Below are 26,474 nucleotides of genomic sequence, written 5' to 3'. Positions count from 1 at the left end.
TATTTACTATGGATTACTTTGTAAATGATATTTTCTTTGGGCTTTTTTAAATAATGACTCCAATATTGTTCTTGAGAATAATATCTACCGTGGGTTTTAAATAAATATGGTAACAACCACTATAATGGAATAATGTGATGTTCTTATGAGTTTCTCTATAGTTAATCATAATGGACATGTAGGATGAATAATTACCATGAGTTTTGGTAATAAATATTATGAATGTTGTGATGTAAGATAGATCATGACTTTATAATATGAAATAAATAAATGTCATGGGTCTAATAATCATAACTTTCCATGGGTTTTTATAAGATGATTGCCATGGGTTTTGAGAATAGATAATTCATAAATTCCATGAGCTTGTAATATTATAGTAATAGGTTTAAGAATCTAAAGTATTTTTAAGTGAAATAATTATAATGTAGTATTTTGCCAAGTATTGATAACCTTGGGCTTTCGATAAAATATTGCCAAGCAGTTAGCTTGGGCTTTTAATAGTGCCAACGTAAGTTGGGCTTTTGATATTGCCAATGAGAATTGGGCTTTGATGTTGCTAGCGAGAACAGGACTTTGATATTGCCAATGAGAATTAGGCTTTGATGTTGCCAATAAAAATTGGGTTTTAAATATTGCCAGCGAGAACTGGGCTTTGATATTGCCAATGAGGATTGGGCTTTGATATTGTTCATGTGAATTGGGTTTTGGATAAATGAGTTGCCATGGGTTTAAACCATGGGCTTTGATTATGGATTTGAATTCCATTGATAAAATTGTTTTGCCATGGAATTGAATCATGGGCTTTTCAAATATTTCCAAGCATAAGTATTCTTGGGCTTTAAATAGAATAGGATGTGTGTATTGGGTTCATAGGGCCGGTTTTGGGCTTAGCCAAATAATGATAATAAAATTGGATAAAATAGGATTTTTGGGTTTTTTATGTCATGACCCAATTTAGATAATGAGATATGAAATATTTGTGATTAACATAATAATAATAGAGCAAAAAAAGAAAATGTTTGGGAAAATCCAATAACTTATTAATGGTATAAACAAGGGGTACTCAAATAAAATTAGGTGTAAAAAACAAAAGTACCCTAACAACGCTCATAGTCTGTAAATGGTCGTCCATCTCTAACATCGCTATATAGAAGTTGTGTGCTTCCACTTGGTCTCCTCGCACCTCTCCTACACCATACTTGGTGGGGAATTTGATCATCAGGTGATAGGTTGAAGTCACGGCCTTCCATGAATTGAGGGTAGGTCGGCCTAGTGTGGTATTGTAAGCGGATGAGTAGTAAACGACAAGGAAAGTTACATCCTTAGTGATCTGTTGAGGGTAATCTCCAACCGTCACAAGCAATGTGATTGCTCCGATGGGATATACTTTTGTTCCTCCAAACCCGATGAGTGGTGCATTGGTCGGTACGAGCCATTCTTTCTCAATTCTCATCTGCTAAAACGTCGGGTAATAGAGGACGTCAGCAGAGCTTCCATTATCAACTAGGACCCGGTAAGTGTTGTAGTCCCCTACCCGTATGCTAACAACAAGTGCATCGTCGTGGGGGTGGTGGAGACATCGAGCATCTTCCTTTGAGAACCCAACTATGGGGTTGCCGACCCGTGCCATCTTTGGAACAAAACCCGTCAGCTAGATGTTCTGAACCATCCTAAGGTAGGTTTTATGAGCTTTCCTAGACGAGCCAGATGTTGCGGTGCCCCCTACAATCATACTTATGTCCCCTAAAGGTGGCCTGGGGAGCTCGCCTTCCCTCCTCCTAGCCTGTTCCTGCGATGGGTCTGTCCTTTCTTTGCTGACGAACCGTTGTAATTTCCCCTATCTGATAAGGGCCTCAATCTGTTGCTTCAAGTCATAGCATTCAGATGTGTCGTGACCGTGATCTCGATGAAAATGACAATACTTGTCTCTAAACCTCTTGTTGGGATCTCCCTTCAACTTTCTAGGCCACGTCAAGGTTGTATCGTCCTTGATCAGCATCAGGACCTGATTTATCAGGGCAATTAGTGGGGTGAAACTCGTAAACCTTCCTGTGGGCAGTTTGAAGCATCTATCCTCTCGTCGGTCTCCAGTTCTAGTTGTCTTCCGTCCCTTATCCTGCCGTGCATCTTCTTGCCTTTCCCTCTTCTTGGGTTTTTCCTCTCAAGCCAGTAGTGTGTCTTCTACGTTCATGTACTTAGTGGCTCAATAAAGCACATCTGACATGGTCTTTGGTTCATTCTTGTATAAAGAGAACAAAAACTTCCCCTTCCGCAAGCCATTGGTGAATGCAGCAACAAGTATCTTGTCATTGGCCTTGTCTATCGAAAGGGCTTCTTTGTTGAAATGTGCTATATAGGACCTCAGTGGATTTCTTGTACCTGTGCCCCCTACGAAGTGTGATGCAAACTGCACACTTAGCTCCTTAAAGGTACCAAGAGAGCTAGGTGTCAATCTGCTGAACCATACCCTTGCGGGGCCTTTCAATGTAGTTGGGAAAGCTCGGCACATGATCTCGTCCGCAATACCTTGTAAGTGTATGAGGGTTTTGAACGACTCCAAGTGATCCAAGGGATACTTAGACCCATCATAGGCTTTTATCTACGTCATGCAGAACTTTGGTGGAAGGGGGAACAAAGTGACAGGAATAAAGGGTAAGTCTATCCGATGTACTAGTTCGTGGAAGTCATTTGACACCTGTCCCCTGAGGGCGTTCATCATGAAATCCATCCTTTCCTTCATCATCTACATCTCCGCAATTATGTGAGGTGGTGCCGTTTCTGCGACGGATGGACGGTTGGTGTCTTGTCGCTCTTGTTTTCTTAGAGCATTGTTGCCCTCTAGTCCTTCTCGGTCCCTCCTTTCGGCGCCGGTACCCTCTTGCTCCTCTTCGTAGTGGTTGGGCCCAACATTCCTTTGGCGCAACTGTTCTTCCAAGTCGTGGTTTTGCTTAGTAAGGCATTCCACAGCCGCGGCTAGAGTTTGTACCTGCCTTTTGAGGGCAGTAATGCATAGTTTGTCTCCTTGATTGTTGTTGGTTTCCATCAAGCGAGTGAGTACCATATAACTCTTTATCTAGGAAGTGGTGATATGGCTGCTAGTTCCTTTCCCACAGATGGCACCAACTGATGATGCTAAAAATCATCAGTGAGTTGCACAGTCCTTAAGTGCTCTTAGGCAGAACTTGCGAGACAGAAACAAAGAAGACCCTATAGAAAGTACCGATATGGTACCGGCCAAATACCCTCCGAAGGTTAAGTTAGAGAAAATTTCTACAACTCTAGAGTGCCAAAACTGGGAAAAATTACACGTACCTTGATTTATGAGGGCTTTGGGGTTTTTATAGTAGTGTAGTGCTAACCTTAATTTTTTGGTGGATGGGGTATTTCCTTGTAGAGAACATCCTCATTAATGCTCGCAATTTACGGGATCCTTTCCTTGTAGGGATTCCTCCAATTGTAGTTAGGCGTAGAGTGCAAGACGTTTCCATACTAGGATTCTTGGAGACCACTCATGCCACGAAGGTGCCACGTAGATGCAACAAAGGTGACACGTGGATTCAGCAAACCGTCTCGCTTAGGTCCGTCTACATTGAGGAATCCAACTGTCGTATCTCCTTTTCATCCATATTACAAGTTCATCTACTTTAAGGAGTCTGATTGTCGTATCTCCTATCCGTCCTGGTCGTGAACCCATCCACTAGTGCTCTAGGATGACAAGACCGTCTCTCTTGGTGACTCCGTCACTAATGTCTGCTCCCATTATTTTTGTCTGTCTACTTAGGGATCTTATCCCTATCATATATTACTTTCGTGTTTGTGTGTTCTAATAAAGTATTACTATTTCTATAAAAAAAAAAAAAAAACTACAAAGTGCCCTTATATATGGTATTCTAGTTAAATAAATTACATTATCTAAGAGAGTATGATCTAGTGGTTTCGATTGATCTTCCAAAAAATAATAATAATAGAGTTCCTCTTCCATATACTATATCTTTGGATTAGGATCAAATTATACTTTGTGTAAGTTTTTGTGATGATAAAACACTATAACTTTTATTAAGTTAATGTTTATAAGAAAACTCATTGCTAAATTTTATACTTTTATTGCTCTTAATATGCATGTCAAATTTCATATTAATGGGATGTTAATTGGATGTGATATATGTAAAGGTTAAAAGATCAATTTGAGACTCTTTCCTTTCAAATTGCAGTAATTTGATATACGGTATTTTAGGTGCAAATTTACATGACAAGAGACTAATAACTAGTTATTTTGTCTTATACAGGGATATGGTTGTTTGGATATCAGTGGTTATCTTGATTATGTTATTCATGGTTCAAAGATTTGGAACAGACAAAGTAGGGTATAGCTTAGCTCCAATAATATGCATTTGGTTTGCATTCATTGGGGGCATTGGCCTCTAGAATTTCATCTAATTTGATCCAGCTGTTGCTAAGGCCATAAATCCTAAGTATATCATAGATTATTTTCAAAGGAACAAAAAAGAAGCTTGGATTTCCATGGGAGGTGTTGTTCTGGCCATAACAGGTTGCAACTTCTTTCATACATAAATTTTAATATATACCTTCAATTAATTAGCTGAAAAGTTTGTTAACAAGTGTTATTACTTTTAGTTAAAAATATGCAGGAACTGAGGCTTTATTTTCAGATCTTGGTCACTTCACAGTTCGATCCATTCAAATAAGCATGTGTTTTTTGACCTATCCAGCTCTTGTATTGGCATATACTGGACAAGCCTCCTTCCTTCGCAAGAACAATGATCTTGATGCCAATACCTTTTACAAATCCATACCAGGTAAATGATATAAGATTACATGCATATCCATGGCCACATTGTTTCCTCTCTCTCTCTCTCTCTCTCTCTCTCTCTCTCCACAAATATATGTATTGTCTAAATGGTATTTGACATAGTTAACTCATTCAAATGTGCTTTTTCAATATATATGATGCAGGACCTTTATATTGGCCAACCTTTGTGTGGTGGCCGTATTAGCATCAATTAAAGCAAGCCAAGCCATAATATCTGGGGCTTTCTTTATAATCCAACAATCCCTCTCACTAGGGTGTTTTCCTCGGGTGAAAGTAATGCACACATCAATAAGTATGAAGGACAAGTTTATGTACCTGAAGCTAAATTACCTTCTTCTGTTGGCTTGTGTAGCTGTCACTCTAGGTTTCAGGACCACAACAAACATTGGCAATGCCTATGGTAATCCTCTAAGGCTCTTAATTCTACATATTCTTTTAGTTGTCTTTACTCTAAGTCATACAAATAAATGAAAATCATTTTGTCCTATTTTAGCGTTTTATTTTATACTTCACCAATCGTAACCTGCCACAACCCTTTTTTCATATAAAATAATTAAAATTTAAACTGAAAAAAGTTAGACACATAATATATTGCAATACATAGAGTATTCAGTGGAAAACTAAAAAATGGGATAAAGTATTGCTATTCATACAATTATAATACAATGGAATCACAAAAGGTACTTTTATAGGTTTATATTGTACTTGCAATATAAACTTGCTTTGTAAGCACACAAAATGTGTACAGTGTAAGTTTACACTGCTAGTAAAATGTAAACTAAGAATTTTTCTAACACAAATTCTCAAAATGGAAAGAAAATTTAAGAATTATTAAGCACTTTCCTGATTTAAATAGAGCCCCATAATATAAATTGCAACTAACAAGTTGTTAATTTACTATCTGCAGGGATAGCAGTGGTTTTTGTAATGACCCTCACAACATCCTTCCTAGTTCTAGTCATGATAATGATATGGAAAACCCAGTTAATACTTGTAGTTTGCTTCATTATTATCATTAGCAGTGTAGAGCTTCTCTATTTAAGTTCAGTCCTCTACAAATTTAACCAAGGAGGATATCTTCCCTTGGCATTTGCCAAAGTCCTAATGGTTGTAATGTATTCTTGGAACAATGTTTTCAGAAGAAAGTACCACTATGAGCTTAAGCATAAAATTTCTCCAGAGAAGTTAAAGGAAATAGCTGATAACACAAGCCTTTGTCGAATACCTGGGCTCGCCAAGTTTTACTCAGAGCTTGTTCAAGGCATCCCACCAATTTTCAAGCACTATGTGGCAAATGTGCCCGCATTGCACTCTGTTCTTGTTTTCATCTCCATCAAGTCACTACCCATAAGCAAGGTTCCAATAAAAGATCGTTTCCATTTTCACCGAGTAGAGCCTAAAGAGCTAAAGGTGTTTCACTGTGTTGTGAGATATGGATACACAGATGTGCATAATGAGCAAGAACCCTTTGAGAAGGTTTTGATAAAGATTTAAAGATTTTGTTAGTGACTGATAAGGTATTTTTAGACCTACAAAGATGAGAACAAGTTGAAGAAGGTATCGATCCTCCATCTATAGCCTTGCTTGATCTCCACGCATACATGTATAAGGAGAGCTCTTGTGCCACACGCTTAACCATAATCAAGAAGACTCCTATAAAGAAAGGAACTCTAGAAGATATACAAAATCCAAGAGGTTCTTTCTCGGAAGGAAAGAACTTCTTGGCCAAGGCATGGATGTCAATTCCACACTGCTATAAATACCTCAAAACCCTCATAAATCAAGGTACGCACAATTTCTCTTAAGCTTATGCTCTCTAGCATTTTTGGAGCTCTCTTCTAACTTAACCTTCGGAGGGTTTTTGGCCGGTACCCCACTGGTGCCCTTTGATTGGTTCTTCTCTTTTGTTTTTCAGGTGCACCCATTGATACGTGTGGACGATCAACTCACTGACGATTTTTGTGCATCATCAGTTGGCGCCGTCTGTGGGAAATGAGTGATCAACCATATCACCATTCCTAAGACAAAGAGTTGTATGGTCCAGACAATCAATGACTACCATCAACCAAGAGACCGAAAACCCGCTCAACGCCTTGGGGAGTTGCTGGAGCAAAAGTTGGGCCAGTAGAACGAATAGTGTTTGAGTAAATCGACGAATGCAAAAGAGCATTTAAGGAACTGAAGGCATACCTCGCATCTCCACTACTCCTCAATCCATTACTACACCCAATGAAGAGTTGTCCCTATAATTGGTTGTATCCCCCACGGTTGCTAGTTCAGCTCTCCTCAATCCATTACCCGTACACTACACTAGTCGAGCGCTTAGGGGAGCGGAAGAAAGATATCCCCCCATGGAGAAGTTAACCTCAGCCCAAGCATTAGCTAACTTCATCGCAATTTATAAAGAACAAGGCAGAAGGCAAGGGGGCAGCCCCATGGGTGCCTTGGTAATATAAGTCTCCTACCTATAGGTGGAAGGACGAACCAAGCCACCTACGAGTGCCTTGGTCAAAATTCTAAATTGTCCTACCTATGGGTGGACGAACAAACCAAGTCATCCATGAGTGTCTTGGTAAAAAATTTAAGTCCTACCTACGAGTGGAAGGATGAACCAAGCCCCCAATGGTTGCCTTGGTAATATAAGTCTCCTACCCACGAGTGGAAGGACGAACCAAGCCACCAACGAGTGCCTTGGTCAAAATTCTAAGTCTTCCTACCTACGGGTGGACGGACAAACCAAGTCATCCACGAGTGCCTTGGTAAAAAATTTAAGTCCTACCTACGGGTGGAAGGACAAACCAAGCCCCCTATGGGTGCCTTGGTAATATAAGTCTCCTACCTACGGGTGGAAGGACAAACTAAGCCACCTACGAGTGCCTTGGTAAAAATTCTAAGTCTCTTACCCACGGGTGGAAGGACGAACCAAGCCACCTACGAGTGTCTTGGTCAAAATTCTAAGTCTTCCTACCTATTGGTGGGCGGACAAACCAACTCATCCATGAGTTCCTTGGTAAAAAATTTAAGTCCTACCTACAGGTGGAAGGATGAACCAAGCCCCCTACGGGTGCCTTGGTAATATAAGTCTCCTACCTAAGGGTGGAAGGACGAACCAAGCCCCCTATAGGTGCCTTCGTAATATAAATTTCCTACCCACGGGTGGAAGGATGAACCAAGCCACCTACGAGTGCCTTGGTCAAAATTCTAAGTCTTCCTACCTACGGGTGGATGGACGAACCAAGTCATCCACGAGTGCCTTGGTAAAAAATTTAAGTCCTATCTACAGGTGGAAGGACGAACCAAGCCCCCTATGGATGCCTTGGTAATACAAGTCTCCTACCTACGGGTGGAAGGACGAACCAAGCCATCAACGAGTGCCTTGGTCAAAATTCTAAGTCTTCCTACCTACGGGTGGACGGACAAACCAAGTCATCCACGAGTGCCTTGGTAAAAAATTTAAGTCCTACCTACGGGTGGAAGGACGAACCAAGCCCCCTATGGGTGCCTTGGTAATATAAGTCTCCTACCCACGGGTGGAAGGACGAACCAAGCCATCAACGAGTGCCTTGGTCAAAATTCTAAGTCTTCTTACCTATGGGTGGATGGACGAACCAAGTCATCCACGAGTGCCTTGGTAAAAAATTTGAAGTCCTACCTACGGGTGGAAGGATGACACAAGCCCCCTATGGGTGCCTTGGTAATATAAGTCTCCTACCCACGGGTGGAAGGACGAACCAAGCCACCTACGAGTGCTTTGGTCAAAATTCTAAGTCTTCCTACCTATGGGTCGACAAACAAACCAAGTCATCCACGAGTGCCTTGGTAAAAAAAATTTAAGTCCTACCTACAAGTGGAAGGACGAACCAAGCCCCCTATGGGTGCCTTGGTAATATAAGTCTTCTACCCATAGGTGGAAGGACGAACCAAGCCACCTATGAGTGCCTTGGTCAAAATTCTAAGTCTTCCTTCCTACGGGTGGACGGACAAACCAAGTCATCCACGAGTGCCTTGGTAAAAAATTTAAGTCCTACCTACGGGTGGAAGGATGAACCAAGCCCCCTATGGGTGCCTTGGTAATATAAGTCTCCTACCCACTGGTTGAAGGACGAACCAAGTCACTCACAAGTGCCTTGGTCAAAATTCTAAGTCTTCCTACCTATGGGTAGACGGATAGACCAAGTCACTCACAAATGCCTTGGTCAAAATTCTAAGTCCTACCTATGGGTGGAAGGATGAACCAAGCCACTCATGAGTGCCTTGTTCAAAAGTTTAAGTCTTCCTACTTACGGGAGGAAGGAGCCACTCCCGAGTGCCTTGGTCAAAAATTCTAAGTCCTTCTAACTAATGAGTCGACGGACAAAACTAGCCACCCACAAGTACCTTAGTCAATAGTCCTACCTACGGGTGGACGAACAAACTAAGCCACTAACAAATACCTTGGTAAAAGATCTAAATCTTCCTACCTACAGGGTGATGAATAATCTAGGTGACGAACGATCCAAGTGATCCTCCAAAGATGATTAACTCGAATAGAAATCATCGAACCAAGTCACCAAGATGACAAACTAGTATCCAAAATTTACTAAGTCCATCGAGTGGACGGATACAAGTCCATAGAATGGACGGATACAAACTAGTGTTCAAAATTTACTACACCTATAGAACAGACGGATACAAACTAGTATAAAATTTTTTATAAAATCCACAAGGTGGATGGATGCCAACTCATGCTATAAGTTCACAAGGTGGATGGATATATAAACTATATATCCACAAAATGAATGGATGTGTCAAAAAGCATCCAAACTTATGTGCACAGGATAGACGGATACATTGGCTAAGTCCACGAGATGGACGGATGAAAGATACATAATACATCTAATTATTAACAAATCCACAAGATGGATGGATGAAAGATATATAATGTGGATGGATGAAAGATGTATAATGAGACGTACCTAAATTACTACTAAAAGTTTGCAAGAAGGACGGATTAAAGCAATTAGGAACTTTTCATGACACAAAAGAAAGATATCAAGCGCAAATATATGAGGGTGAAGGAAGCAAAGAAAGCTCAGTAAACCAATGAGCGACATTCGTTATCCTTAGAAAAAGCCATCGTTCACAAAACAGCTCCCATATACTCAAAACCCACAAGCTAATAAGCAACACATGCCCAGAGGTCCCAAAGTATTGAAGTGTTTAAGAGCTAATCCAATTTAGTCTTTATCACAGGCACTATCTTCGGCGAGATCTTAACAACCTCATTGTCAGGTACCGTATGGCAAGATTCCCATGAGTCTAATATCAAAGGTGTTTGTTTTGTTGACCAAACTGTCCCACTCCACCATGGAATTGACCGTGACAATGATTATGCTCTTTGCAACTAGCCTCGCCTTTAAAACTGAGCCATTGACTGATTGGTTAGATCCACAACTAGTCCTACATGACCCAACGGATCATGCCTAGTCGAAGAAAACAAGAAAATTCCTTTCCTCTCGAAGAAATCACAGTTCTAAGGTTGATTCGAGTTCTTGAAGATGGGTCTGAATGGGGTTGTTCTTTAACAACTCGTGCTCATGTAAATGGTGTTCCTTTCTTGCCTTGCTGCTAAGGTGTTTACCAAAAATCCTGTGAAAACCCCCTGTGGTCAATACAACTTTAGCTAACCCACTAAAGCTTTAGGTCTCAATAAAAAAATAAAAAAAAAGAATGGCAAGGAAAAAGAAACAGAGAAGCTCTTTCCCTTCCTTAACTCAATCACGGCTCCAGCTGAAAGGCTCATCGCCAAATTCAAGGAAGTCTTCTCTACTTTATTTATCGTGTACCTTTACTTTTCTCTTGAAGCTTGACATCATTTGGTTATATCAATTTGAGAACCAATGTATAAATTTGGCTTCATGCATGGTTGCAAGACATTTTTATTATGATTATATATTAAATATGGTCCTTGCTTTGTTACAATCACCGTTAGCCTTTTCAAAGTCAGCTTATTTATTACAAACACCTTCAAGAACGTGTTAGGTTCTTTCTAAGCCTTTTGGATGATGCCTAAGCCAGACTTTACTACCTTTTGCAGCTAAGAGCCTTCATTGGCTTATGTTCCCTTTTATTTATTTTCTTCTTTAAGATTCTTGTGAAGCTTTAAGGTGCTTTTAATCACATTCGCACCTGGGTTGAAAGTAAAATATGGTTGTTAATTCGTTTTGAAGCTGATGTTGGTTGGCCTAACAAGTAGCCACTAGTTTTGAAGATGTTTATGTAGTAGACATGACTTATATTATTTGCTTCTATTTGCTGAAATAAATATATATACTCACAGTATACTCACACTAGATATTCTTTGTCAAGGTGTTTAGCTTAAAGATGGTCTCATCTTCCACATCATTAACAGTAGGAACACTATGGGTTTGAGCTTACATGTTGCCTGCAACAAGCTTTATGTGTGCAGCAATAAGCTCATCACATTTGGCATTATTTCACCAATAGAAGCTGAAAGGAGAAACAAAGATACTTCCCATAGAAAGCTAGCATCCACTTAATGTGAGGGCACGTTCTTAAAATCTCCAATCTGTGTCTCAAGGGAAGTTTCTTCACTTTGATATTTTCTCATATACTGCTAAAAACACGACTATTTGAGTTGAGAGTAATGCCTAAACAGTATTTTCTCTCAAGACTAGTTTTGACAAGCTTAATATATGATTACAAGATTTAATTTTTCTCATTATGATTTCCTGTCCATGGACCTATATTTGCACAGGGCTAAATGGCTGATTTAGCTTTATTTAACTGCAAACTAGTTATTTAGTAGTACGAATCTTGTTCTTGCAGGTTAAGTAAATTATTTTTTATGCCCTATGGCTAATCTATAATGATGTTATAGGACACTCACAAATATTTCGACTATCTAGTTGTATTGCTTGGATGTCACTTTGAGCCAATCAATCTAGCTTGGGAAAGATAGTGACAGTACAACTTGTCAAGGCATGAGGCCAAATGGCCTTAGAACGTAGTTAATGACTACTAACTCAGTGGCAACATTGTGGAACCTTATCGCCAATAATGGGAATGATCTCTAGCCTCCCGAGCAACAAATTTAGGGAAGTTCCTTGACTCTTTCTTAAAAGCATGAATAGCTTTCTATTGAATCATGGTATCCCTTTTTGCTTAATCGGAGAGTAATTCCTCCCATTTCACATGTTTGGGACTATGTATAGATTTGACTACATGACTGCCTTTAATAATTTCAATGGTTGATTTACTTGTTGATCTTTCATTACTAATGAAAATTATCTTTTCAAAATCTATAGTGGATGAAAGTAATTTAGTCTTGTCTTTTGACCTTGCTTTTGGCAATCCCATGGCAGCTTTTTCAAAATAAATACTTTATTGAACAAATTGATTATGGGTAATTACTAAGGGACTAATTTAGTTTACCCCCAATATCTTTCGTGAAGACCTAGATTCATCTATTAACCATATATGTGTGGTATAAAATTTACTTACTCCTTGAAATGATATTTTATCAAGCCATTGAGGGCTACTATGTTATACAAAATTCTAATGATAGTCATGACTCGTTTAGCAAAGCTATTTCTTAGCCATTATGCAAGGCATGGCCTTATTCTGCCTCTTGGAATTCTATGGATCAGACATGATTTACTTTGAATGGTCATCAAACTTAATGCATACTGGTGGCTAAAATGGCTTATTATCATTACTATCTAGCTTACCAAGGTGATGGTGATCCCATCTTCCTTGAGACATAGCAAACACAAATGAGCTCTTTGCAGCCCTCTAGGTCCATTGTAAACTCCAATTACAAGCCACAGAAGCTTCGCCTTTTCTCTCTAGTCTATGACATGGAAGTTATCATCCCCACTGACCTCCATAAGCTAGCTATAAAGCTAGCAAGGATTTCAGGAACATCCGGGGGGGCTACCAATGGCACTATTCTTTCTTGAAGACTTCAAATGATAGCACTTACCTCATTGGTATTGTCAAAAGCCATACAACATGCCATTGGATTGATTTGATGGGAACCCTTACTTGGTAGGAATCTATACGCTCATGCATGGTGCCATCTAGCATGATATCAAAAGGATCACCTTAAGCTTAAAAGAAAAGGTGGTGCATATTTCTTAGGCGCCACAATTGCCAATGCAAACATGGGCGATATAAGCCAAGGTGACTAGTCTCACTTTCAATGAAGTCAAAGACTTTGTAAGGGCTTCGCCCCCAAGAATAGGGCTCAGGGATATATTCTCGTTGCCATCTTACTTAATCACCTCACTATTCTATTAAGAAACAATGCCCGTTCATGTGAATGTTTAAACATATATTTAAGTAGCTCAGATTGGTTGAATGGCATGTCCTTATGATTAGACAAATTTATAAATATAGTGATGTTTATCAAGTGCTTGAGTGCCAAATATTTGAGCTAGCTTTCACATTTAAAAGCTTTAACCAGTATATGGCACATACATGCTCTTTAAGAACAATTCTTTTACCTTGATCTTTTCAAGTACTTCACACCAATATTCACTAGACCATGCATTGTTACATGCTTTCACAGGTCTCTTGGGTGAATTTGGCTATAGTCATTATAAATTTATATACACCGTTATTGCATCACCTTATTTGCCTTGACACTTGGCTTGTTATTCAATAACTTCCTTTATAGTCGCACAGGAAAGAAAAGTTAAAAGCAATATACTGTTTGCACAATAAGCTCACATGAATTCACATGCATTGATTGGAAGAGTATTGTGGTGATTGTTTGCCAACACCTTCGATGATATATTCTAGCTTTCCTTTGGCATGTTTATATTTCTTTGATAACCATGTGGTCTACTGATAGCCTACTTGCCTTCTAATTGGTTTTATACAAAATCAAAGTGGAAAGCTACACATGATGCCAATTTGGACCCAACATTGTTGTTCCACTCATTGCTTAAACTGAGTCTTAAAGTACAAAGAGACGGCGACATAAGAGGCGGGAACTTACCCTAGCCAATGGACAACCAGCAAAAGTTTGGAAGCAACGGATGGGCTAGAGCTCCAAAAAAAAATGTATATATATAAATAATAAATAAATAAAAATGTGCAGGAGATGAAGCGATGCCTCGAAAAATGAGTGCACCCACTCAGAACGCATGACGTGTCCCCTTGCATTTAATACCCTCAACTACCCCATCAATCAAAGCGTAACCCCTGAGGAAAAAGACGAAGGCTACAAGAATCTATCACCCCATGAGTCCGTTCAGGGTGAAACTGACAGACACATGTGCTGAGGGGACAACTGATAAGGTATTTTTAGACCTACAAAGATGAGAACAAGCTGAAGAAGGTATCGATCCTCCATCTATAGCCTTGCTTAATCTCCACGCATACATGTATAAGGAGAGCTCTTGTGCCACACGCTTAACCATAATCAAGAAGACTCCTATAAAGAAAGGAACTCTAGAAGATATACAAAATCCAAGAGGTTCTTTCTTGGAAGGAAAGAACTTCTTGGCCAAGGCACGGATGTCAATTTCACACTACTATAAATACCCCAAAACTCTCATAAATCAAGGTACGCACAATTTCTCTAAAGCTTATGCTCTCTAGTATTTTTGGAGCTCTCTTCTAACTTAACCTTCGGAGGGTTTTTGGCCGGTACCCCACCGGTGCCCTTTGATTGGTTCTTCTCATTTGTTTTTTAGGTGCACCCATTGATACGTGTGGACAATCAACTCACTGACGATTTTTGTGCATCATCAGTGACGATTTTAGGTCATCCCAAAGACTAGTGTTGAATAATAATGGAGAGAAAATTGGAGAAACAGTGGATGATAGGCAAGTTGAAGAAGATCATATGCAACCTGTAGAGGCGGTTGAAAGAGAGATTGAGGGAGTGGACAAGGCATGGCATGCAGGTATTGTTCACTTCATTGGTGAGACTGAAGTGATTGCTAAAAAAGGAGCTAGCTTTGGAAAGAGAATTTTCATTGATTAAGCTTACACTTTCTTAAAAAGAAATTTAAGGTATAGTGATGAAGTGTTTGACATTCCCCGCAAGAGAATGTTGAAAGTGGGCATGACTTATGAACTTTAAAGCATAATATGAATCCGTGTGAATATTGGATGTGTGAATAAATAATACGTGTAGTGCAAGAAACTTTTCAATTTCTTTTCCAAGTGTGAGGAGGCAGTTAGCCTATGAAGCACGGGTGCGTTTCGAGATTCGGGTGCAGGTGCGGGAGCGGGTGCGGGACTCGGCAATTTTTGAAAAAGTAGGGTGCGGGTGCGGCGGGGTGCGGCGATTAAAAAATTATTAAAAATATTTTTATTTATATTTTTAATATATTGCTAAACATACTTTTTTCACATTATATAAATATATACCAAATTTAAGAGCAATGGTAAATAATAACTAGAATACAGAGAATAGGAGAGAGCCTAGTTGAAGAGTGAAGGTAGAGAATGGGAGAGAGGCGCAAGAAAAATGAAGAAGGAAAGGGTTGGGTCTTGGTTTTTTTCCAAATGGTGCGTTTGCACCTTCTTCTTTTTCAACCATACGCACCTGTTGTTGTTGTTTTTTTTTTTTTTGAATTTCGGCCAGTATCGGCCAATTTCACCAGTATCAGCCGGTATCGGCCGATTTCGACCAGACCGATTTCACCCGATTCGGGCCGAATCGGCGCGAATCGGCCCGATTTCGCGCGCGTCGGCCTGAATCGGCGCCGTATCGGCACGAATCGCGCCGAAAAAACTAATTTTTTAATGCCCGACGTGGCACGGACGCGCAGGCAGCGGCGTCGCCTGCGCGTCCCCGCGTCGGACGCGGGTGCGGCGGCCCAAACGCCGCACCCGTGCTTCCCAGCAGTTAGCTAGTGTGCAAGGAGCCGGGGGGAAATTACAGACCATGGAATGTGTAATGGTGTGGTTCTCTTGGAAATTTTAAGTTTATAAATGGCTTCATTGTTGATGCATGTACAATTTCTCTACACAAAAAATTATACCCAAGGAGACATGTCTCCTTGTGTATAATTTTTTTTTTTTTTTTTTTATCTCTTGACACCAATAAATTTTTTGTTAATTTTTTTTTTTTTTTTTTTTGAGATATCCTCATTTGACTGTTATTCCATATTAAGTGGGAAAACAACAGTCGTTAACAAGAAGAATTTGAATGTATAATGGGAGGCAAAGGGAGGGGCACACTTCCAACGAGACGAGTCCCTCCTCATTCTCTTTTACTAACTTAGCCAAAGTTTGGCCAACTCTATTACAAGATTTATCAAAATAAGAATAACTAATCGAACTAATCCATCGATCAATGAGAAAACTCACTATTGTAGAACAAGTCTTCTTTGAATTAATCACAGACACCAAATCCATATTAGTGCAATATAAAGCCACAGATCTAAGGCCCTCCTCTAAGTTGAATTGGAGACTAGTGTGTCTAACACAGTCAGGTAGCTAATCACCACAGGAATTCTCCATGGATTTCCATTTGAGCTCCACTTGGCAGATTTTGATTTGGGGGAGAAAATTATCATTTTGAGGTGATCGCACGCAAAATTTTCTCTACAACGCGAAATATAAATCCAAAAAGTTTGAACATTCTCAGAGAAAAGGTAATTCTCTACGACGTGGAATTCTTGATTCGTCCACTGGAGATCCAAATTAGAAATAATCGCATGTCAAAAATGGGGTATTTTTACTCTTTTGGATTAATTACTCCTACCAGCCAACCTCGGAGAAGCTTAACCCTCTCACCAAACAACTAGATTCGTTTGAAAGTAAAGTTCAAAATTTTCCAACGACATCGGAATCATTCAAATCAGACATTGGGGCGGGTTTCCTATTTCCAACTTCCTCTTAGGGACGGTTTTTTTATTCAGCCCCATTCTAGAGGGTTCCATGAGTGCCCACAGGTACCCAGCCCGCTACCCTAAATTTTTTATATATATTAAAGCATTTATTATAATTTGGGATTACTATATTTTTCAATCATAGAAAAAAAACCTAAGGGTGTGATGAAAAATTATTTTACCACACATAATACTCATCACACTCCTAGGTTTTTTTCTCTGATTGAAAAATGTAGTAATCTCAAATTATAATAAATATTTTAAATTAACACTTACCAAAAAAATAGAAGAGCCTCTAAGCATGCGCATGAGCTCGTGCTCAGAGGCTGGTATTACTTAACTAACCACCGATATTGCCAGCAAAAAAAAAAAAAAAGGTTAACAATTGGATAAGATAAACTATGATTCGCGCACGTGCTCAGAGGTTAGTATTCCTTAACTAACCACCGATATTGCCAGCAAAAAAAAAAGAAAAAAAAAAGGTTAACAATTGGATAAGATAAACTATGATGAACTATCACTTTAAAAAAAAATCCTCCTACAAATTAAACACAATTAATGTTCTCCCTCCATCCCTATCCTCCATAGCCACAACTATTTTTGTATGTAGCCTCTGTAATGAACGTTGTTTTATGTAGGATTAGGACGGTAATAGAGCTATCAAAAAAGTACCGAAGTTAAAACAAACACAAAGCCCAAACAATTTTGCAACCATCTAATAAGCTTTCTATAAAAAAAAAACAAAACAAAACAAATTTGCAACTATTAGATAAAAGAAAAAATGCAAAAAAAATTCAGTAGACGCAATGCCCAACAAAATCATCAACAATTTAAAAAAGAAAAGGTCATACCTCAACATGCCTTGTGTTTGAGGGCTCAGGTGGCAACTTAAAAACCAAGATCTCTTCCTCTGGCACTACTGCTTTCTCAACATTAGGATCTAGGGAAACCTATAGAATATCAACCATGTGATTATGTGAATATACAAATGCATTCAACTATCTCTAAGGACCAAAATTATCACAAAAACTTAGACACATACCATGTCGAGAAAAAACAAACACAGCAATCTTGAAAACAATTTTTAGCAATCCACTAAGCAGCCAAATCAGCCTGCAAACAAAACTAAGCCAAACTCAATGTATATATGTAGTTTCGATTACTCTGCAAGTAGCAATTTGGTTACCCTTTAGTCTATCACGTATCAAGAGATAAAGAGGTGTCTGTGTTTGTATAGGACTCTACTGCTAAAAAAACCGGTCTAATAAAATAACAACTTTTTTAAGAAACTACCATAAGATTTAGGATTTGAAATAGAGTAAACGGTTGGTTTAGTGTTTGCTACTTTTTAGGAAAAAAAATGTATCAAATGTGTGTAAGATATATTTATATAGAGTGTATATAAATATATATATATATATATATATATATATATATATATATATATATAAAGTGTATATTCTATCTAGTTTAGTTTTTTTTAATAACTATTTAGTTTTTTTTTATATTTAGATTTGTTTTTGGATAAATGTGAAGTGTTTAACTTATTTTTCTATTTAAAAAAAAAAATAAACGTATAGTTGCTTTGAAGAAGTGAGTTAGTGGAAGAGTGTTCCTATTTTGCAGTTTTAGTGGGAGTTAGAGTTGCATTTTTACCGAATTGTCATTTAATTTTGTTTCTACTTAAATATAGGGATGTAGGGGTATTTTAGAACTAAAAAATGTAAAATCCAAACAGGGGAATCCCCTTAAATAGTAATATAGATAATTTATTAAAAGTTTATTTTAAATGCATTTAAATTAAAACTCATAAAAACATTTAAAAAATAATATTCTAATATTACAAAACCTTTTCAAAACATAACAATACAACAATTCAAGTAATAAGAATTACAAAAACAATTCAAACATAGCAATACAACAATTAAAAATATGTATAAACAACATAAATATTAGAACATAAAAGGATAAATTCAATAATACAATATAAAAAATATATATATATATATATATATATATCATAAATTTAAAATTAGAAGACTAAAAACACACACACACACATATATATATATATATATATATATATATATATATATATATATATATATATATATATGTGTGTGTGTGTGTCTTATAAAAAAAGTTATAATTTTTTTTTAAATTATTTAATATAAATGCAGTAAGTGTGGGAGAAAATGTTAACTCCCATTCCTGCCCCATTTGTTATGCAGGACGGATAAAACCTATCCATTAATGATAGGCGAGGCAAGTATGTGTAGGTTTAAATTATCATCCCTAGGTAACACCCTAACCCACCAAAGCTCCTAAAACATGTGGTCAAAATAAGGAAAAACGGGAAATTTGCAATTGAATTATCAAGGAAAATCTATTAGCAAAGCATGATGTTGATTCTCTCGACATATCATGTTGCATGAAACAATTGGAGAATCAACTTCATCGTGTGCAAATCGTGATTATGTAGATTTGTGCAATATGATACTGATTCTAACATGGATCCTATTTTCAAAAATTCTATAAATAATAACCCACGTGTCAACTCTATCTCTTAGACTTTTGGGTAATAGAATTGTTCTGTGTAATAGTTTTTAGGGGATTTTGGGTAGTTTTCAAAATAAAGATAGCTCTGTTTGTTTCGATGGAAAATTTTGTATAAAAATAATTTTCTTCATTTTCTAACGTTTGGTAGCATAAAAAAAATATTAGTCAAAGGAAAACTATCTTTGGTCAACATAAAAAGTATGACTTGTTTTTAGATATTGTTTTCCATTAAATGTTTTTGAAAAACAACTCTCTCTCACCAAAAGCTAAATAAGAGAAGTTAGGGGGTTGTTTTTCAACTCATTTAAAGTTGCTATTAAACATTGAAAAATGAGATAATTTTATAGAAAATGTTTCTTGAAAAATGACTCATTTTCTAGAAAACATCATTGTTGAAACAAACAGAGCGGACAAAACTTAGCTAGGTGCATTGTTGTTTCTTAGATTCCTCTTAAGATTCAGTTATATGGTTAGTTAACTAAAAAATACACTTCCATCTTATGAAAAAAAAATTTACATGGCAAAATTATAATAGAGGAACCTAAGGAACAGCACTTAAGCACTGTACCTAAGTCTTGCCATTTCAAAATAAATATTTGAGTGTCAGGGATAGAGCATTAGCATTGGTAAATTGCTATTTTACAACTCAAACCCTTAAAAACATGTAACATCCGAGCTGTCATACGTAAAAAATTATACCAACTTGCTACAATATGTTTCTCAAAAAAATACGATATGCCAACTTACTGTAGCAAGTTGCTAAAAATTAAATAATATTTTTTATTCCCACCATGGAGAGAGAGAGAGAGAGAGAAGAGTAGTTTATATTATCTTATTATGTAATTTAAATTATTTTATTGGGTTGTATGTAAAAATAAGAATTGTGGTGTATTATTAAATGAGTTAGTAAAAATAGATAAAATTGTCTTTTATTAGAGTGTAAAATAGGTTATTTTTTACAAACTTGATGTGAATGCCCCTTAGAATGAGAGCCATTTTTGGGAGAATTTTGGTAGGATAGTGGAAGAGCTCTGCTAAAATTTAGTATGCGTTTGGCTAGAGAGTCTGCGTCTCACATTTGCATTTTCCTTTTTTTTATTCAAAACAGTGTTTTCACATGGGTTTTGTCTGTCAATGGGTCCTGTGCACTATGCACGGGACCCACTACCTCTTTGACCAACTAAATAAGCGGTGGGCAGTGCACACTAGTGGATCCCGTGCACTGTTCACGGGACCCACAAATCTCTTTTTTCAGCAACGTCTTCGTTAAAAATGGGTTTTACTGTACTATTTACACATTTAAAAATTATTTTGCTACAGTATTTTCAGTTTTTAATTTTTATTAAAATAAGCAGTATCCAAACAAATCTTATTGATGCAACTGCAAAAACTTTATTGATATTCCATCCATAGGCTAAAATTTGATCTTTATTTGGGCTCAAGGCATGTGGTGTCATTTTTCTGGTTGGGGCGAATGGGTTTGGGTTATTAAAATAATGGCCCTTAACATTTAGCCCCATAAAATGTGCGTCATATATCGCAATCCCCAACCCCCAATTACTCTTCTTTTCTTTTCTTTTTTTCTTTTTTGAATAAGGATGAAACTTCATTAAAAACAAAAAGTCAAAAACAAAGCCAACAACAAGTGAACAAACATCATTTTGTAACTTTTTTGGGATAAATGGTATTAGTTTAGTAGTCATTATTACTATGTATTAGGCCCTTTGAATGTTAGAATTTAGAAATTCTCAATATGATATCATATTGTTTAGTTAAATTGTTATTCCTTTGCTTAATTACTTCTCATTAATAATACTTATTTAGGATTTTGGTAATCATTCTAGTGATTTTTTGACATTTTAATCCAATACCAAATGTTACAAACCCATAGGTAGAACATACCCTTGAAAACCAGCTTGCAAAGGGAGGGTGCTCAAGAGCTTATAAATACATGGTCAAATTTACACTTAACCAATGTGGGGCACTAGAGTCATAACATCTACTTTAGGTTTAGCTTAAAATTAGTTAAGTTCACCATTTTAAAGCATTTTTCACAAAACACGTGTTTTGACATCAGTTGACCATAATTTGGATCTCAAAAGAGTTTTCCCTATTTAATTAGTACAAATTAATCCTTAGTAAAGTTCGAGGATAAATAGCTTAAAAACATTTTTAGTAGTCTTGACTTTTACTGAAGGACTCCAAAAATTTAGTAACGTCAAAATGGGATGATGGCTATTGTAATTGAGTTGTACTTGTCATATTATATGCACGCATCTCTCTCTCTCTCTCTCTCTCCCTCTCTCCCATAGATACACAACAATCCAATCTTTAGTTGGGGATGTGCTGTCATCAAAAACCTTAAAACTTATAGTAACACAATGTCTTCTTTTCTTTTCTTTTTGTTATTTCCTTTTGTTTCTAAAAGCATTTTACTTTTCCAATCTCTTAAATATTGGTTATAGCCACAGAAAACCAAGTCTAGAATGAGGGTTGCATTCCAAAGTAGAATTAACTAAAACCAATGTAGAACCAAATAATATGTGACTACAAAATAGATATAAAAGGGACTTTTTCGTTACCATTACATACATTTAGTTCAAATTCCACACTTTACAAGATCTGCACAATCCCCTGGGAGTATAGGATGGGGCAAGGGATTCACTGCATATCAGTGGAAAGTGGAAACTTAATAGCCAACATTTCAGTCACAGTATGAATAAATCTATACTAATTCAAGAAAAGGCATGTATATTGACATAGAGACCTTATCTTGCTTAAGCACTTGTACCTTTTTAACAACATGCACTAAACCTCATAAGTCATGCCCACTTTTAGCATGCGCTTGTGAGGAATGTCAAATACATTTTGAGTTTGTCTCAAATTTTTCTCCAAGAAATTGAAAGCATAGTTTATCAGAAATCTCTTTCCTAAACTAGCTCCTTTGACTGCAACCACTTCATTCTCACCAATCAAGTGAACAATACCAGCACGTGATGCTTGGTCCAAAGCCTCAATCTCTCTCTCTAACACCTCTTGCAGTTTTTCTTCATCAACATCCTTCACATCATTATTTTCATCCTCTCCATTAGCAAACCCAACATCCAATTCACCATCATTTTTGCCATTACTTAGTTTACTTTGAGAGAACCAAAAATTGTTTATAATATACTTCTTCAATCTTTCAACTAACATCTTTTCAAAAGGCTCATCCTCAGAACGTGTATCTGTGTATCCATACCTCACAACACAACGAAACACATTTTGGTCTTTAGGCTCCACTCGACGAAATAGGAAACGCTCTTCAATTGGAACCTTGCTGATAGGTAGTGACTTGATGGTGACGAAGACAAGGACTGAATGCAATGCAGGAACATTTACCACATAGTGCTTGAAAATGGGTGGGATGCCTTGAACAAGATCTGTGTAGAACAAGGCCAACCCAGGCATTCGACATAAATTTGTGTCTGCAGCTATGTCCTTGAGCTTCCCTAAAGGGACTTTGTGGTCAAGCTCATAAAAGTACTTTCTTCTATGAACATCATTCCAAATATACATTATGGTCATTAGTACTGCAGCAAAGGCCAGGGGAAGATATCCTCCTTGAGCAAACTTATAGAAGACTGAGCTCAAATAGAGAAGCTCCACACTACTGATGACAAGAACATAGGAGATAACTAAAAGTATGTGAGATTTCCATATCATGATCATGATTAGCACTAGGAAAGCTGATGTGAGAGTCATAACAAATACCACTGCTATCCCTGCATGCAAAGGAAGAAAACATTATTCATTAGCTTCTATGTTTATTCTTTATTGAATAGCCACATTCCACCACCAAACATGTGGGCAAAAAATTCAAACCAATAAAACAACAAAAACCAAGTGTAGCTACTATTGATAAGATTCAAATTGATATGTAGGATGACAAATTACCATATGCATTGCCAATCTTTTCCGTGTTCTTGAAAACCAAAGTGACACTTATACAAGCCAACATAAGAAGGTAGTTGACTTCTGGTATGTAAACTTGTCCTTCATACTTAGTTGATGTATGCACGATTTTCACTCGAGGGAAACACCCAAGTGAGAGAGATTGTTGGACTATAGAGAAAGTCCCTGAAATCATGGCTTGACTAGCTACTATTGATGCCAATATGGCCACCACAAACATTGGCCAGTACAAAGGATCTGCATCACAAATAGCCAACTCAATTTGCTAGTAACTCATACATTTTACATAAATATTGAACAATGGACATTATGGACATATACATGAACCAAAGTATTCATGAGAAAATTTAAGGCAAAAACACTCTTCTTCTACCTGGAGTAGACTCAAAGAAAGTTTCTTTGACAAGATCATTGTGCTTGCGAAGGAAGGCTGCTTGTCCACTGTATGCCAATATGAGAGCCGGGTAGGTCACTGAGCACATACTTATTTGAATGGACCTAACTGTGAAGTGTCCAACATCAGCAAATAGAGCTTCCGTTCCTGCAAATTATTATAATTATACTTAATTAAAAAAATCTTCTCGTAATTCCAAGTAAAGGTGATTTTATATTAAATTTTTAGTTTTACTCTGGAGCATTGTTTATTATACATGGCCCTATTACACACGAAGTACACACAATTCTCTTTTTGAATTAAAATCATATCTTGAAGTCATAATTTTAGTTCAAATTTAAACATTTTATAATTCTCCTAATTTGTAAGACAAATTCTTTGGTTCTTCAATTTTTGAACTGAAACGGAGACTTCCAGACATGGTTTCAGTTCAAAAAATAATGTGTATACTAACAATTAGCTTCTACTCTTTTAGCTTATTTAATTATGCATAGTTTTTTAAAGTCGTATCTTTTTTAGATACAAACTTACTTTTGTAGGTTTTTAGTACATAATCAAATAAGGTCTCATATGAATGGGGAATGAAATATAATACTGACCTGTTATGGCAAGGACAATGCCACCAAGAGAAACCCAAGCTTCTTTTTTGTTCCTCTGGAAATATTGAACAATGTATTGTGGATTTATAGCTTTGATGACTGTTGGATCAAATTTGATGAAATTGAAAAGGCCAATACCCCCGATTAATGCGAACCAAACACATATTATGGGAGCAAAACTATAGCCCACTTTGTCAGTTCCAAATCTTTGAACCATGAACAAGAAGATCAAGATAGCAACGGAAATCCAAACAATCATATCTGCATAGGACCAAAAAAAAATGTGATATAAATAACTTGTAACAAGGGAGGAAAAAAGTAACAGAGTAAACATTGTTGATTGCGGGGTACCTTCTGTGATTTCAGTTGTAGCTTTCCTGATCCCTCCCACAGCAGATAAAACTGCCAATAATTTGGAAAAAAAAAATTAAAATTGCAATTTGTAAGTCAAAAAGTCAGACAAAGTAATGAGCTACTAAATTACGAAACTCTGCTTATTCACTTTCTAAGAAATTGGCAACAATGACAATGACAGAAGTGTGGCTAAGCCTCCCAGATAGAAATCCTTCAACATACTAAGTTTCTAATTGATTTTTTTTTTTTTTTTTGATAACAAGTTTCTATTTGATACATAATTTCACAATTGAAAGTAAAACATCGTCATAATTTAACTTTATTTTTATTTGTCAAATCCACTGCAACTTGTTTATTATCTCTTTTTTGACTTTTATTTTTCACCACAATTTAAGAAGAGAAAAGTATACGAAGTCTGAGAGGTATAAGCCCAAGCCTATCCAACAAATACTACTATTGTTTAAACATCGTAACCATATCTTCAATTTGCAAAAAATTTCTCACACTATTTTGCTTCACTAGCTACAAAGAATAGGAATTCAAAATTTGTTCCATTAGAAAAAAAATACCTAGCTTACAAAAAAACCTAGGTCGCAGATACCATCATATATATCACACATTTCTAATCTTATAGCTCGAACCTCTCCCTTCTCTAACCCTCAAACACTTTATGCATTTAAAGAGTTGCAGCGTAACATATGGAAGATTAACATACCTGACATGCAAGGAGTGAGGACACCATCCCCAATCACCATGGAAGTACCAAGCATTGTAGCAAACAATAGAAAGAACTTGGCAAACTGGCTGTTTTCCAGCTTAGCCTTAACCCCCGACGCTATCCGCTGACGACTACTTGGTAAATCAAGCTGGAAATTAGAGACCTCCTGGTCCTCAGCTTGCTGATTTGGGATCAAACCAACCTTAGCATATCGGCATATAAGAGAGTACAAAGCAAACGTCCCTCCTAAAAGATGTAACAACACAATAAGGTTCTGTTTTTAGGGAGAACATAGATAAATAATTGCTTTGCGTGATTATATACATACAGGGAAAAAAATGCAATAAAGGGATTCTTAGATTTTACCTTCGCCATTATCATTGGCTTGTAAGACAATGAAAACGTACTTAAACAGAGGGATTAAAGTGAGGGTATAAAAAATCAGAGAAAGAACACCCAAAATGTCATCGTTGTGCTTGATGCCATTACTGAAAGTACTTGCATACACATATAGTGGTGAAGTACCAATGTCTCCATATACAATTCCTATGCTCTGGAATGCTAGTTGCAATATCACTGACCACCCCACAGCCTGAAAAATTAAAAAGAATATAACCAATCAGTCAAATTTAGACCTGAAACTATTATTTTTATTTTGTCCTAGTTTCCAAGCCATGCAGTAGCTCGAACCCAAAAATTCTCCTTAACTCTTAAAGCAGCCCAAAAAAAAAAAAAATCAGGCAATTGACTTGGTAACTATTAATAATACAAATAAGGTCCAAAAAAGTCACTTAGATGATGATGATGATTATAATAATAATAGTAATACTTTAACTTAATTATTTGAGCTGGTAAGTATGCATGGGAAATTTGTTTTGTGAGAGTGCAATATATAAGCAAACCTTGGAGCCATGGCCATGACGACCGGGAACAGTGGAGGATTCGAGGTCCAAGGAATCGAACCTTCGGAAAATTCTCTTCCCTTGGAGTTCTTCGGAAACTTGCTCCATACTTTGTTCAGGATTTTTTGGTGCTACTTCACTAGACATTTCCGTAACCCCAGGAATTCTACTAGTACTGGTGCTCATTGAATAAGTAGCACAATATTCTATAATGTATAAACCCTCCTTCTCTCTCTATAAATAAAATATGGATGACAAGAATGAAAAAACAATGAACTGAGAGGAGAGGTTCCTGGTTCCTACTTCCT

General features: G+C 37.1%; 1 protein-coding gene and 1 pseudogene across 1 annotated transcript; one reads left to right on the top strand and one right to left on the bottom strand.

The window, feature by feature from the left end:
- The first annotated feature begins 3,375 nt into the window (after positions 1-3,375).
- Positions 3,376-14,927, top strand: LOC142612330 (potassium transporter 5-like; annotated as a pseudogene).
- A 6,845-nt stretch (positions 14,928-21,772) lies between these two features.
- On the bottom strand, positions 21,773-26,474 carry LOC142611866 (potassium transporter 5-like). Its single transcript, XM_075784008.1, has 8 exons — positions 26,167-26,474; positions 25,631-25,856; positions 25,262-25,510; positions 24,544-24,594; positions 24,193-24,453; positions 23,573-23,740; positions 23,182-23,436; positions 21,773-23,009 (listed from the first exon to the last, which is right to left on the bottom strand). Exons 1-8 carry the CDS (start codon positions 26,350-26,352, stop codon positions 22,054-22,056), a joined length of 2,352 nt encoding a protein of 783 aa, XP_075640123.1. The 5' UTR covers positions 26,353-26,474; the 3' UTR covers positions 21,773-22,053.

The sequence above is a fragment of the Castanea sativa genome, chromosome 10, assembly GCF_040712315.1.
Source record: "Castanea sativa cultivar Marrone di Chiusa Pesio chromosome 10, ASM4071231v1".
Taxonomy (NCBI): domain Eukaryota; kingdom Viridiplantae; phylum Streptophyta; class Magnoliopsida; order Fagales; family Fagaceae; genus Castanea; species Castanea sativa.
The sequence above is the reverse complement of the archived record's forward strand: the minus strand, read 5'-3'. Positions and strand labels throughout refer to the sequence as shown.